The 12,553-nt window shown below is 38.9% G+C and overlaps 1 protein-coding gene across 1 annotated transcript; it reads right to left on the reverse strand.

Moving 5' to 3' along the window:
* Window positions 1-8,373: 8,373 nt before the first annotated feature.
* LOC143531969 (uncharacterized) lies at window positions 8,374-11,967 on the reverse strand. Its single transcript, XM_077027139.1, has 8 exons — window positions 11,779-11,967; window positions 11,533-11,677; window positions 11,044-11,421; window positions 10,514-10,711; window positions 10,308-10,405; window positions 9,662-9,879; window positions 9,333-9,568; window positions 8,374-8,804 (listed from the first exon to the last, which is right to left on the reverse strand). The coding sequence occupies exons 1-8, from the start codon at window positions 11,965-11,967 to the stop codon at window positions 8,374-8,376; spliced, it is 1,893 nt and encodes a 630-aa protein (XP_076883254.1).
* Between the last annotated feature and the right edge of the window lie 586 nt (window positions 11,968-12,553).

The raw sequence follows: 12,553 nt of genomic DNA on the forward strand, positions 1-12,553 counted from the left end.
AATGATGTGAGTAGGCTTATTGATGTGTGTATGCATGGTAATCACGACCGGGTCAAATTTATTACTCGGGTTTTAAAATTACTTGTGGTCTAGGCTCGAGGTTGCTATTAGGCCTAGTATTAATTCCTAGTATTAAACGATTTTTTCCTGATGAAACGTTTAAGCTATTTTATATAGGCTTGCTAGTATATAGTTGGCCTTGGAATGTTATAGTATGTATATATATATATATAAATTATTGTTTGGCCTATATTTGGCGATGTTGTAGTCGTTTCGACTACTGATGTGTGTATTCCTACTTTGTGTTTGCATGCACTGATGTTACGTGTTTGGGTTGTACGTGTGCTCGACCCTGATGTTATTACTTGGATGAGATGTTACGTGTTTGGGTTGTACGTGTGCTCAAGCCTGATGTTATTATTTGGACGGTATTTATAGGGATATAAATATATGGATGTATATAAATGTCTAAGTACGAATACTTAGTGTTGATGATGGCCTAACTGTTTGTATCCCGTATTATATTTTAAACTCTTGGAATGTTTTATAATCCAGTTTTTATATTTAAACTCTTGGAATGTTTTATAATCTCGTTTTTATATTTAAACTCTTGGAATGTTTTATAATCTCGTTTTTATATTTAAACTCTTGGAATGTTTTATAATCCCGTTTTGATATTTAAACTCTTGAAATGTTTTTAAACGAATTTATATAGGCTTGCTAGCATATGGTAGGCCTTGGGATGTTAAATATATATATATATATATATATATATATAAATATATATATATATATTTATATATATATATATACACACATTATTGATTGGTCTATATTTGGCAATGTTGTAGTCATTTCGACTACTGATGTTGTGTATGCCAACTTTGTGTTTGCATGCATTGATGTTACGTGTTTGGGTTGTACGTTTGCTCGACCCTGATGTTGAGCCGTGATCGGGTCAAATATATTACTTGGAGAAAGCCCGGGGTGAGGAGGCCCGTATCACGTGCTTGGATGTATGAGCCGGGATCGGGTCAAATATATTACTTGGGGAAGACCCGGGGTGAAGAGGCCCGTATCTCGTGCTTCGATGTATAAGCTGTGACCGAGTCAAATATATTACTCGGGTTTGACTCGTGGTGGAGAGGCTCGTGTCACATGCTTAGGTCTTACCGCGTCCGGGTCAAATATATTACTCGAGTCTTGACTCGTGGTGGAGAGGCCCGTGTACGTGTGTTCGACGATGATTGTATTACTTGGTGAATTATATATAATTTATTTTATTTATACCTTCTCTATTGTTTATAACTATAGCTTTGAAATAAAGTATGAATTATTGTTTATGAAAACTTAAACTCACTCAGCTCAAGCTGACTTTGTGTGTATGTTAGATTGACTTTCAGGTTGAGGATTAGAGATTTCCGCTTGGACGTGCTAGAGACTACACGGACGGTTGAAGGCACATCTAGTCGAAGAATTAATAACGCAAACTGTTTCTTTTAAATTATTACCACAAGTATTTAAATTTTGATTTTTGGGCACTTTCCCTGGTTTTGGGAATTTTGATGTTATCTATTCCGCTGTTTACTACTCTGAAACGATTTTAATGAGATGAAGATTTCAAATAAAACGAATATTTTATTTACAATTGATTTTGGACACCTGTACCTGTGTTTTGGGATTTTTAATACTTAAACTTTTCCACTGTTATTTACTCTGAACTTGTTTTAAATACAAAGAATCGTTTGGTTTTAAATTTTTGTGAATTTGTGGATGTGATTACCAACTGTAGGATTCCCGGAATTCGGGGTCTTACATGAATCCAATTTATGTTTTGTAAAAGTCTTCTTCAACCCAACTGTGCCTACTGGAATGGCGCCATGCAACTTCAGTATCGCCGTGATCAATCGGCAATGAGGGATTAACTTCCTCTTGTTGCTTTCTCTACTCGTCCATATGTTTAACATGGTTAAGTAGCGAAAGGAAATTCGTGGCTTGCCATTCATCAATGCGGCCAAAACCGGCATATCACTGTTTCTCACCACTGAAATGTCGTTCCGACGGGGTACCACAATGGATAGACATATTGTCATCAAAAATTGAGCTTCAATCCTTAACTCCCTTCTTTTAAAGTTCAAACCTGTACCTCTACCCCCTTTCAATACCGACGATAATATATTATACCATTGTGGACTTTTTTCAGGATAGTCAAACATATCTCTGACCGATGGATATACATACGAATTGGATGGTTTGCTGTCGAACCAAGCAATTTGATTGAGTGTTTCAAAAGACATCTCCACTGTCGTTCCACCCATGGTACCAATCAACTTCATGTCCGAGCCCTTCTTAAACGATGGGCACTGCAAGGTAGATACCCACTCCTCAATCCCTATCATATAACGTCGTGCTCTCTCCATCGTAACACTGGAGGGCAGCTTCCCAACCTAATGCTTCAAACTTGTCGAACACGCCAAATGCTTCAAGACCTAAGTCGGTCACTTCCTTCTCACACACAAACCCTTCCAACCTTTCTCTTATGGTGCTCATCTTATCCTTAAACAGCTCTGGATGCCATTCTAAAGCATAACTTGACAATACCCCACCCCTCCAGTCGGGTTTTGGGATTTCTACTTGCACATGCTCTTGCTCTTCTTGCAACCGTTGTCTTTTGGCTTGGGCAGCCCGACCACTCGAAGCTGCCGCCTTTCCCTTTCCTTTGTCCGAAGTTCGTCCCATCTACACACAAAAACCATCCAAAACAACCAATTTAATTCAATATGTCCATCCCCACACTTACTTGTTACCATAGTTGTGGATAAACAACTATTATATAATTAACCAATATCACTTCATTTCAATAAACACTTAGTTTTTCCGCTTTTCAAAGAAAAATCACATATTTCAAGCATTTATCTCTTATCCACAACTACAATTTGTAACTGTTATAACCAACAAGAAAGTGGATTTACACAAGCCAACACTACCTTAACAATTTCTGCAATGTATTCAAAGAATTGACAAAGACATACCTTGGTTGATGCTTTAGGATGATAAACAAGTAATTGTTGACAAGAAAACAAGAAACCCCCAAAAATCTTTGAAATTTTCGAAGTCCAAATTCTCACAAACGGGCTAACACTTGAGAATGAAAGGGAGTAAGGTGTGTATTGTTAATTCTCACAAAAATTCACTCACAATTGGGTCAAGAAACTTGGATTTTGGGTTTAATTTGAGAGAAAGAGATGGTGAAATTAGGGTTTGAGGTTATGGAAAGTGAAGAATAATGAAGGTGGAAAAGGGTTAGGTGAGTTTTGTGGCTGGGATATATTGTGAATAAAAATAAAACACCCTCTTTGTTACCTTAAAACCGACGGCCAACATCAGGGCGAGCCACACCGCGGGCCACGGTGTGAACCGTGGTCCACGGTTGACTGTAGTCAATGAACCAACCCAGCCGGACCGTGGGCCATGGTGTGGACCGTGGTCCACGGTGATGTTGAACCAGGAATTCCAAAGTGCACCATACCGTGGTGAAACTCTGGACCGTGGGCTACGGTGACTGAACCGTGGGACACGGTTTGGACCGTGGTCCACGGTGGACCCCCCCCCCTTTTTTACGAAATGAAACAAAACTAAATATTATATAATGCTTAAAACAAAACGAAAACTAAAAATTACCTAAAAACTAAAAATTACCTTACCCAGGTAATTTTTTTTAAAAACAAGTTTAACAAAAGCTATTTACACCCTACAACATACCTAGGCCCTTATGCGGTGGAACCGTCCGGTGAGCTTAAGAGGAAACTCACCTTGTCATTGTTAAGCATGTTCACATCTTTCCCTTCTAGATACGGTTTGAGACGATGTCCATTCACCACTTGTCTAGCTTGACCTTGCATGTCCTCAATATCCACATCACCAAACTTCCCAACTCTTGTGATCACAAACGGGCCCATCAATTTGCTTGAGCTTCCCGGGAAACAATTTGAGTCTTGAATTATAAAGCCACACTATTTGCCAAACCTCAAATGTTCGTTTCCGTATCTTGGCATCATGCACTCTCTTCAATTTCTCTTTGTAATTTGAAGCACATTCATACGCCTCGTCCCGGATTTCCTCCAACTAGTTCAACTTCAACTACCTTAACTCACCGGCTTCCTTGTAATCCAAATTAACATTCTTGATTGCCCATAATGCCCGGTGAGCCAACTCCATTGGCAAATTACACCCCTTTCCATACACCAACCGATACGAAGTAGTACCAATCGGTGTCTTGTAGGCCGTGCGATAAGCCCACAATGCATCATCCAACTTAGTCGACCAATCTTTTCTATCAACCTGAACCGTCTTCATTAAAATTTCTTTTTATTTGTCGATTTGAAACTTCAACTTGGCCACTTGTTTGAGGATGATAAGGTGTTGCAATTCGGTAATTCACACCATAACACTTCAACAACTTGCCAAATGCAAAGTTCTTGAAATGCGATCCACCATCGCTTACGATAACCCTAGGAATCCCAAATCTTGAAAAGATGTTGGATTGCACAAACTTGCATACCACGGAATGATCATTAGTTCTTGTTGCAACCGCTTCGACCCACTTTGACACGTAATCAACCGCAACAAGAATGTAAATGTAAAGAAAAATTCAAGAGTTGTGGGTTCATACTGTATATCTCGGTTATGATCCTGTGCAGACTACTTTTTCAGGGATGAAAAAGGTTTAAGTGTGGGGATATTTGATATGGTCTAAAAATATGTATAATATTATATAAATATTCCTATACTTTCAAGTATTTTGAGCCAGGTTTTTATTGTATATACTCCTAATTGGTTCATATATGGGTTTTTAAGGTTCTAAGAGACAATGAGCTAAATTAGAGCAATTTTTACTAAACTTGAAACCGAGTATTTAAATAGTAATAATAATAAACCCAAGTTTACATAATGCCAATAATTCATGCTTTCAAGTAATTAAAATAAAGTATAAACAAAGAAAGAAAGAAAAGAAATAAACCTAAAGTTAAGTTATTTGAATCAATACGGTTTACTTATTTTCTTATCTGGTTGGACTTGTAGACGGATGGAGCTAACATAATTTACTCTTGGGCTGTTAACTAGTTCGTGGGCCATAGTCTTTATTGTGGGCTAAAAGAAAAAAAAAAAACCCTAGAAGATTAGTATTATTATTATAAAAAGAAAGAGAAAAAATAAAGAGATCATCATACGACGCAGCAGACTTCAGAAAAAAAAAACATAAGAATAAAACCCCACTATGCCAATGAGGAGAGGGGTCGGCAAAAAGAAATTGAGTCTAGAGGCTGATTTTTGAGCAAGGAGACACAAGAGTTAATTGTGTTGATTGGCTACTATGCAAAGGAATAAATCGGAGCAGAGGGCTAGTGAGTTTAAGAGATCATCATTGAATCGGATAATTATTTATTCGAACTACTTTTTATCCCTTGTCATAAAATCATTTAGTTTTGTTTCGTAACTTGCTATGAGTAGCTAAATATTTTAAACTACCTAGGTTTTGGTTGAGTACTATGTTAGATTAATGGTTTGACGAATTTTTATTTGACGTTGGTTGATTTAGTGTTATGGTAAAGTTTTTAATTGGTTTGTTCATGATATATATGCGTAATTGAATCCGATTTTTTCTTTAATAATTATTCCACTTGTGTTTGATAGTCATTGGTGATTGTTAGATGCATGATTAGGTTGTCTACTTTGTGTTTTCAACTTGTTTGCGATTTATGGTCGAAAAAATCGTAGGAATAATTATTGAGAGCGGATTAGATTTTATTATTCTATCTCTAGAAAGGCGGGGAGGCAATTTAGTGTTGTGTCATCTTTGTCTTTTGCGGGTTTGGGTACTAATTGCATGGGAGTGAGTTAGCCTAGGTCCCTTTAGATTATTGTGGTACAAATCATGTTCCAATTAATTAAAAATACCCCTTTATATTAATATATATTGTATTCAAAGAGACCGGGAGGTGATTTGGGTTTTGGGGTACCATAGTATTATTAGGTAAGGTGAGGCCGGGAGGAGATCCAAACCTTTAACAATTGAGCTTCACATGTCATTAGAGTTCTAGGGTGTCGTTGGTGAGGCCGGGAGTCGATCTAGCGTACTTTAGTAAGGGGGGTCTGGTTCGTTTCCTGACGCGTCGGTTCTCTGGTTCGGCTTGTTTTTGCTCCTTTTTCGCCCTCTTTTCACTGAAATTAAATCCTGAAACCTAGGACATAACAATATGTTAGTAGTATACAAATCTTACGAGAAACCGACCAAAACTAATAAGATAATAGATAAAATATACATGGGATTTAATGAATAATAAACGTTATATCAAATATCCCCACACTTAACCTTTTTTTATCCCTGAAAAAGTCTCGTTGCAACAGGATCAGAATCGGAGAAATACAGTCTAACAAACATATAGATTATCTTAAAAATTTTTAGAACCATGCAAAAACTGCGATCACCGATATTGTTGTCCACTTAAACCCATGCCTTTGTCTTTACCGGGACAAGTAAGATCCGACTATTATTATTATTATTATTATTATTATTATTATTATTATTATTATTATTATTATTATTATTATTATTATTTGTATATAATCTAGTGGAACCCACAGTCAAGACCCGTTTTATTTTAGATTTTACCGGATCAAACCACCCTAACTTGACTTAAACCTCATAATAGCAGATTAAAACATTGTTGCACATTTATCATGAACAGCTAAGATGATCAAGGATATTGTTTATCCACCTAAATTTAAACATCAGAGTATACCAAGCAGCCATTAGAAACGATTAAGGTTCAATTTATTCAACTGACTAGCAAGTGTTCCCCACTACACGACATACCCCCGTTATCAAGCAATACCCCGAAGCCATTACCACACGTGATTTACAAGTTTCCATATGTCGGTTTACATATGTCGTGTCTCTAGTTGATCCTGTTCTTAATGGTATGGGACGCAAGTAAGAGGACCACGTATGACTAACAGCGGGATGATCACTGGATCATCAAGATTTTACTTCACTGTAATTGATGTAAGTGAGTGTAATGATTGCAGTAAACTGCGGGTTTATGCTTAAAAGCTTTTATTCGATTAAATATCCGAAGATACCCAGATGAACAACCGTAAAAAGACCCGTGGTTTCCGAATCCGAGGCATCCCATCAATACAGGATTTAAGGCTATAAAACCATACGCCTGTGAAGTGTTAAACACTAAAACTAGAAATGCAAGTCTTTAAGTTTATATCACCGGCTACACAGTATACTTTAACGTTTAAACCTACCCAAGCATCGTATAATAGCGTATTCATATTTTCTATAAAATTCATAATTTTCTACTATCGAACTAAATTTGAGGCTTGAGTATGGCAGACTTTTCATCTCGTATTTTATACAGACTCAACATGTTTCCCACTAAAAATCAAAATCATATTTATCGATAAAAACCAACTATCAAACTGCCCTTTCATTCTCAAGGCTGAGCCTACCGACACATCCCAAGTTAAGTGTGTGTTCTTTAATTATATCTTATTATTAGTAGTTTGAAAAACCGATTCCTGATAGGTATCCTCATCTCCCATTTATACGCAAAAAGAAACACATTCAAGGGACAAAACTTTTTTTTTTTATTTTTTATTTTTTATTTTTTATTTTTTATTTTTTAAATAAGACAAAACAAGTTAAAAACATGTGTTCCTATCCCCACACTTAAAATTTGCATTGTCCTCAATGCAGGGACTAAAACACGACTCAAAAATGTTGAAAACAAAACAAAACCTAAAAACAAAAAAATAAATAAGAATAAAACAAAGCTAAAAAAAATTAAAAACTAAAAAATATAAAAGAAAAGTAAAAAGGAAAAGACTTAGCTGGTAGTATGCGAATGAAATATGATGTCAAAGTCTTTTTTTTTTCATAAATGCCCTCCATCTCCGAACGTGCTCAATCAACCGGTATCTCCTTTCTCTCGTACACGAACGGAAGCGGCAACAATACAAACAATATCTAAAAACTCATCTTATCAACTTGATAGATGTTAAGCATTTAAGTATTTTACCAGACCAACCAATCAAACTAATAAATATGAATAAATGCAGCAAATAAATAATCAGAAAAGTATACGGCTCCTGCTGCTCCATCCCCACACTTGAATGTTGCATTATACTTCAAGGGGAACTTCTCTCTCACACTATCTTCCTTCAAAACTTATAAACAAATAAAAACTACAAAAAACTACGTTAGTGACTCAAGAAAAATAAAAATAAAATAGCAATAAAAAAATAGAAAAGAATATACAAACTCTACACTTGAGTATTCACTCAAGAACCACGTGTGACAAATCAATGCGACGGATCGAGAGGAGTTTCCTCCATCTCGATTGATTCCTCTGGTCCTCCAAGATAATGCTTTAATAGATGACCATTCACCTTCCAAGATGTTCCATTATCCTGATTCTCCAACTCTACCACTCCATACGGGAAGACCTCTTTCATCAAGTACGGTCCCGACCACTTCGATTTCAACTTTCCTGCAAACAACTTCAAACGAGAATTAAATAACAGTACCTTATCTCCTTTCTTAAACTCTTTTCCGCCTTTTAGACATCGATCGTGTAACGCTTTCGTCTTTTCTTTGATGTTCAACGATCGAGAATATGCCGCATCCCGAAGCTCTTCCAACTCATGAATCTGAAAATACCTTTTCCTTGTGGCCGTGGTAAGATCAACATTCATCGTCTTCAATGCCCAATAAGCACGATGCTCCAACTCAACTGGAAGATGACAAGACTTACATTAAACAAGCATAAACGATGTAGTACCCAACGGAGTCTTGTACGCGGTCTGAAATGCCCACAACACATCATCTAACTTTTCCGACCAATCCTTCCGACTTGCCCCAGCCGTCTTTTCCAAAATCCTCTTCACCCCTCGATTTGCATTCTCGACTTGACCATTCGTTTGAGGGTGATAAGCAGTAGAGGTAAGATGAGTAACCCCATAACGAGCCAACACCTTCTCCGTGACGGTATTGCAAAAATGAGTTCCCCAATTACTAATAATAGCTCTCGGAATACCGAAACGAGTAAATAACTTCTTAAGGAACTTTACAACGACTCGTGCATCATTTGTGGCCAATGCTTGGGCTTCCACCCACTTCGACACATAATCAATCGCCATTAAGATATACTTGTTACCATTTGACGTGGGAAACGGTCCCATGAAGTCGATGCCCCAAACATCAAAGATTTCAAGAATTTGTATGGGGTTTTGAGGCATCTCATCCTTGGATGAAATATTACCTGTTCTTTGACACGCATCACAAAGCTTCACAAACTCTTCAGCATCTTTAACAATTGTCGGCCAATAGAACCCACTATCAAGCACCTTCTGCGTGGTAGCATGTGCACCATGATGACCTCCAGTCAACCCTTCATGAACATGCTTGAGAATATCCCAACCTTTCTCTTTCGTCACACACCTCCTCAGAATCCAATCACCGCCAATCTTAAACAAGAATGGATCATCCCACACATACCTATTCACATCCCGGAAGAACTTCTTCTTTTGTTGCGTAGTCATACCCTCCAAAATAAAACCATTAGCCAAATAATTAGCAAAATCAGAGAACCATGGCATACCTTGCTTCTCGGCTGCAACACAATCGATCGACTCGTGAGGGAATGTATCACCGACCTCCTCCTCACGCAACTCTTCTCTCCTCGGGTCCTCTAAACGGGATAGATGATCGGCCGCTACATTTTCCGCACCCTTCTTATCTTTGATCTCGATGTCAAACTTGGAAAGTAGAAGAATCCACCGTATAAGACGAGGCTTTACGTCTTTCTTCTGAAAGAGAAAACGCAAGGCTGCATGATCGGTAAAAACGGTGGTATTCGAAAGCACGAGATAGGAGCAGAACTTGTCAAATGCAAAAATAACGGCTAAAAGCTCCTTCTCGGTGGTAATGTAGTTCTCTTGGGCATCGTTCAACGTCTTACTAGCATAATAGATGGGGTGAAAATGTTTATCTCGTCTTTGCCCCAAAACCGCTCCAACCGCTTAATCACTAGCATCGCACATGAGCTCGAACGGCAAACTCCAATCGGGAGCACTTACGAGCTTCTCTTTCAAATACGTGAACGCCTTCATACACTTATCATCAAACACAAATGGCACTCTTTCTTGAGGAGTCGGGTCATCGGTCGGGTAATTTTGGAAAAATCTTTAATGAATCGCTGATAGAACCCCGCATGGCCCAAGAAACTCCGGATTACCTTTATATTTGTCGGAGGAGGAAGTCTACTTATAGTATCAATCTTTGCCCGATCCACCTCAATACCGTCTCTTGATATCTTATGACCCAACACGATCCCTTCCATCACCATAAAATGACACTTCTCCTAATTCAGCATTAACTTCGTTTCAATGCATCTCTACAGCATCTTCTCAAGATTAGCCAAACAATGATTGAAAGAATTACCATAAACCAAAAAATTATCCATAAACACCTCCATAGACGTCTCTATCATATCTTGAAAGATGGCCACCATATAACGCTGAAATGTGGCCGGAGCGTTACATAGTCCAAACGGCATGCGACAATACGTAAACGTGCCATAGGGACATGTGAAAGTCGTCTTCTCTTGGTCTTCCGATGCAATGGGGATTTGGAAGTAACCTGAAAAACCATCAAGAAAACAATAGAACTGCTGACCTGCCAACCGCTCCAACATCTGATCAATAAACGGCAATGGAAAATGGTCCTTCCGAAGGGATTAGCTCATTCTTCTCATTCATCACCACGTTCATACCTCCTTTCTTCAAAACAACTTGAGTCGGACTCACCCATGGAGAATCGGAAATCGGGTAAATCATCCCGGCATCCATCAACTTCAATACCTCCTTCTTCACCACCTCTTGCATATTCGGATTGAGGCATTTGCGGTTGCACCACCGTTTTGTACTCATCCTCCATTAGAATCCGGTGCGTGCAATAAGCGGGGCTAATACCTTGAATATCAGAAAGTCTCCACGCAATCGCCCCCTTGTGTAGCTTCAACACGTCTATCAACTTTGACTTCTGTTCTTCCGTCAACTTGGATGACACAATAACGGGAAAGTTTGAGCCCTCATAAAGATACGCATACTCCAAGTGTGACGGGAGTACCTTTAACTCCGACGGAGCGGGTTTCTCCTCAGAACCCGCCTCACTTTCACAATTGATCTCATTTACCTCTATCATCTCGGGCAACCCTGAAATCTCAGCCAACTCATCATAAACCGAATCGTTCTCACACAACTCATCCTCACCCAAATCATCACAATCGACAAGCCCATTACTTCCCACAAGATCCGCAACGCAAATATAATCAAAACAGCTATCAATACCTACAATAAACGAGTTAATAAAATAAACCGAGTGGCACGGACCACTGAAATCATCTTGATCACTCGGATGCTTCATCGACCTCGCGACATCAAAAGTAACATTCTCATCACCAACCCGAAGCGTGATCTTCCTATCATAGACATCGATAAGCGCCTTCGCGGTTCGTAAAAACGGACGACCAAGAATAATGGGAACCTTCTCGTCGGCCTCCATATCAATCACCATAAAATCAACCGGGAACACAAACTTATCCACCTTCTCATACAAAGAATACGGCATCAAATTATACTCGCACCCAAATCTGCCAAAGCTTGGCTCATCGTATCACTACCAAACAAAACTGGAATCGTAAATACACCCGGATCCGACAACTTCTCGGGCACACGGTTCAACACTACCGCTGAACAATCTCCCATAAGGGGAATTGATGACACCTCCCCCAACCTATCCTTCCTCTTTAACAGGTCTTTCAGAAACTTTGCATACTTCAGCATGTGTTGGAGGGCTTCAATCAACGGGAGATTAATCTTTAATTGTCGGAACATGTCAAGAAAGTGCCCATACTCCCGCGTATATTTCTAATGTTTCGCGCGAGCGGGATACGGGATGCAAGAGTGATCAATCAAAGGTGATGGCCGGACTTCAACCGGCTTCTTCACTACTGGCGGTGCAACTGGTGCAGTGTTCTACACTTTTCCCGGTACTTCCATCTCGATCTCTTCATCCATCACCTCCTCATCTTCCACTTCAACCTCATTTCTACGCACCCCGGGACCCAAAATCCTGCCACTACGAGTAGTAATCGCCTTTATTTGAGCAGCTGGATTCTGTTGAGTAGAACCTGAAAACTGTCCCGGAGGTCTTTCATTCAACTGTCGGGCAATATCTCTAATGGTTCGCTGCATGTCGAGCATAGCTGATTATTGATTCTTCAAAAGAAAATCATGGTCGGCAAGGGTCTTTTGAGTGACTTGGTCTCTATTAAGGATTTGTTGCATCATTTCTTCCAATCTTCTCATGCTACCACTCGAATCTTTTCCATTACCCGAACCTTGCTCATTAGAAATTCCACTGTTATACTGACCTTGATTTCGGTTATACGAAGCTTGGAAACCTGGTGGCCAACCAGTC

The sequence above is a fragment of the Bidens hawaiensis genome, unplaced genomic scaffold (assembly GCF_021521415.1).
Source record: "Bidens hawaiensis isolate Kalapana, Puna unplaced genomic scaffold, B.hawaiensis_p1.1 tig00009311_1, whole genome shotgun sequence".
Lineage (NCBI taxonomy): Eukaryota > Viridiplantae > Streptophyta > Magnoliopsida > Asterales > Asteraceae > Bidens > Bidens hawaiensis.

Bases quoted from the DNA above. Each gene is read 5' to 3' on its own strand.
- LOC143531969 (XM_077027139.1), bottom strand. From the start codon at position 11,967: ATGTTCCGACAATTAAAGATTAATCTCCCGTTGATTGAAGCCCTCCAA. The intron at 10,712-11,043 runs GTATTAGCCCCG...ATGGTTTTTCAG, and splicing joins GAGACTTTCTGATATTCAAG to GTTACTTCCAAATCCCCATT. The intron at 10,406-10,513 runs GTAATTCTTTCA...TGGTGATGGAAG, and splicing joins GGATAATTTTTTGGTTTATG to GGATCGTGTTGGGTCATAAG.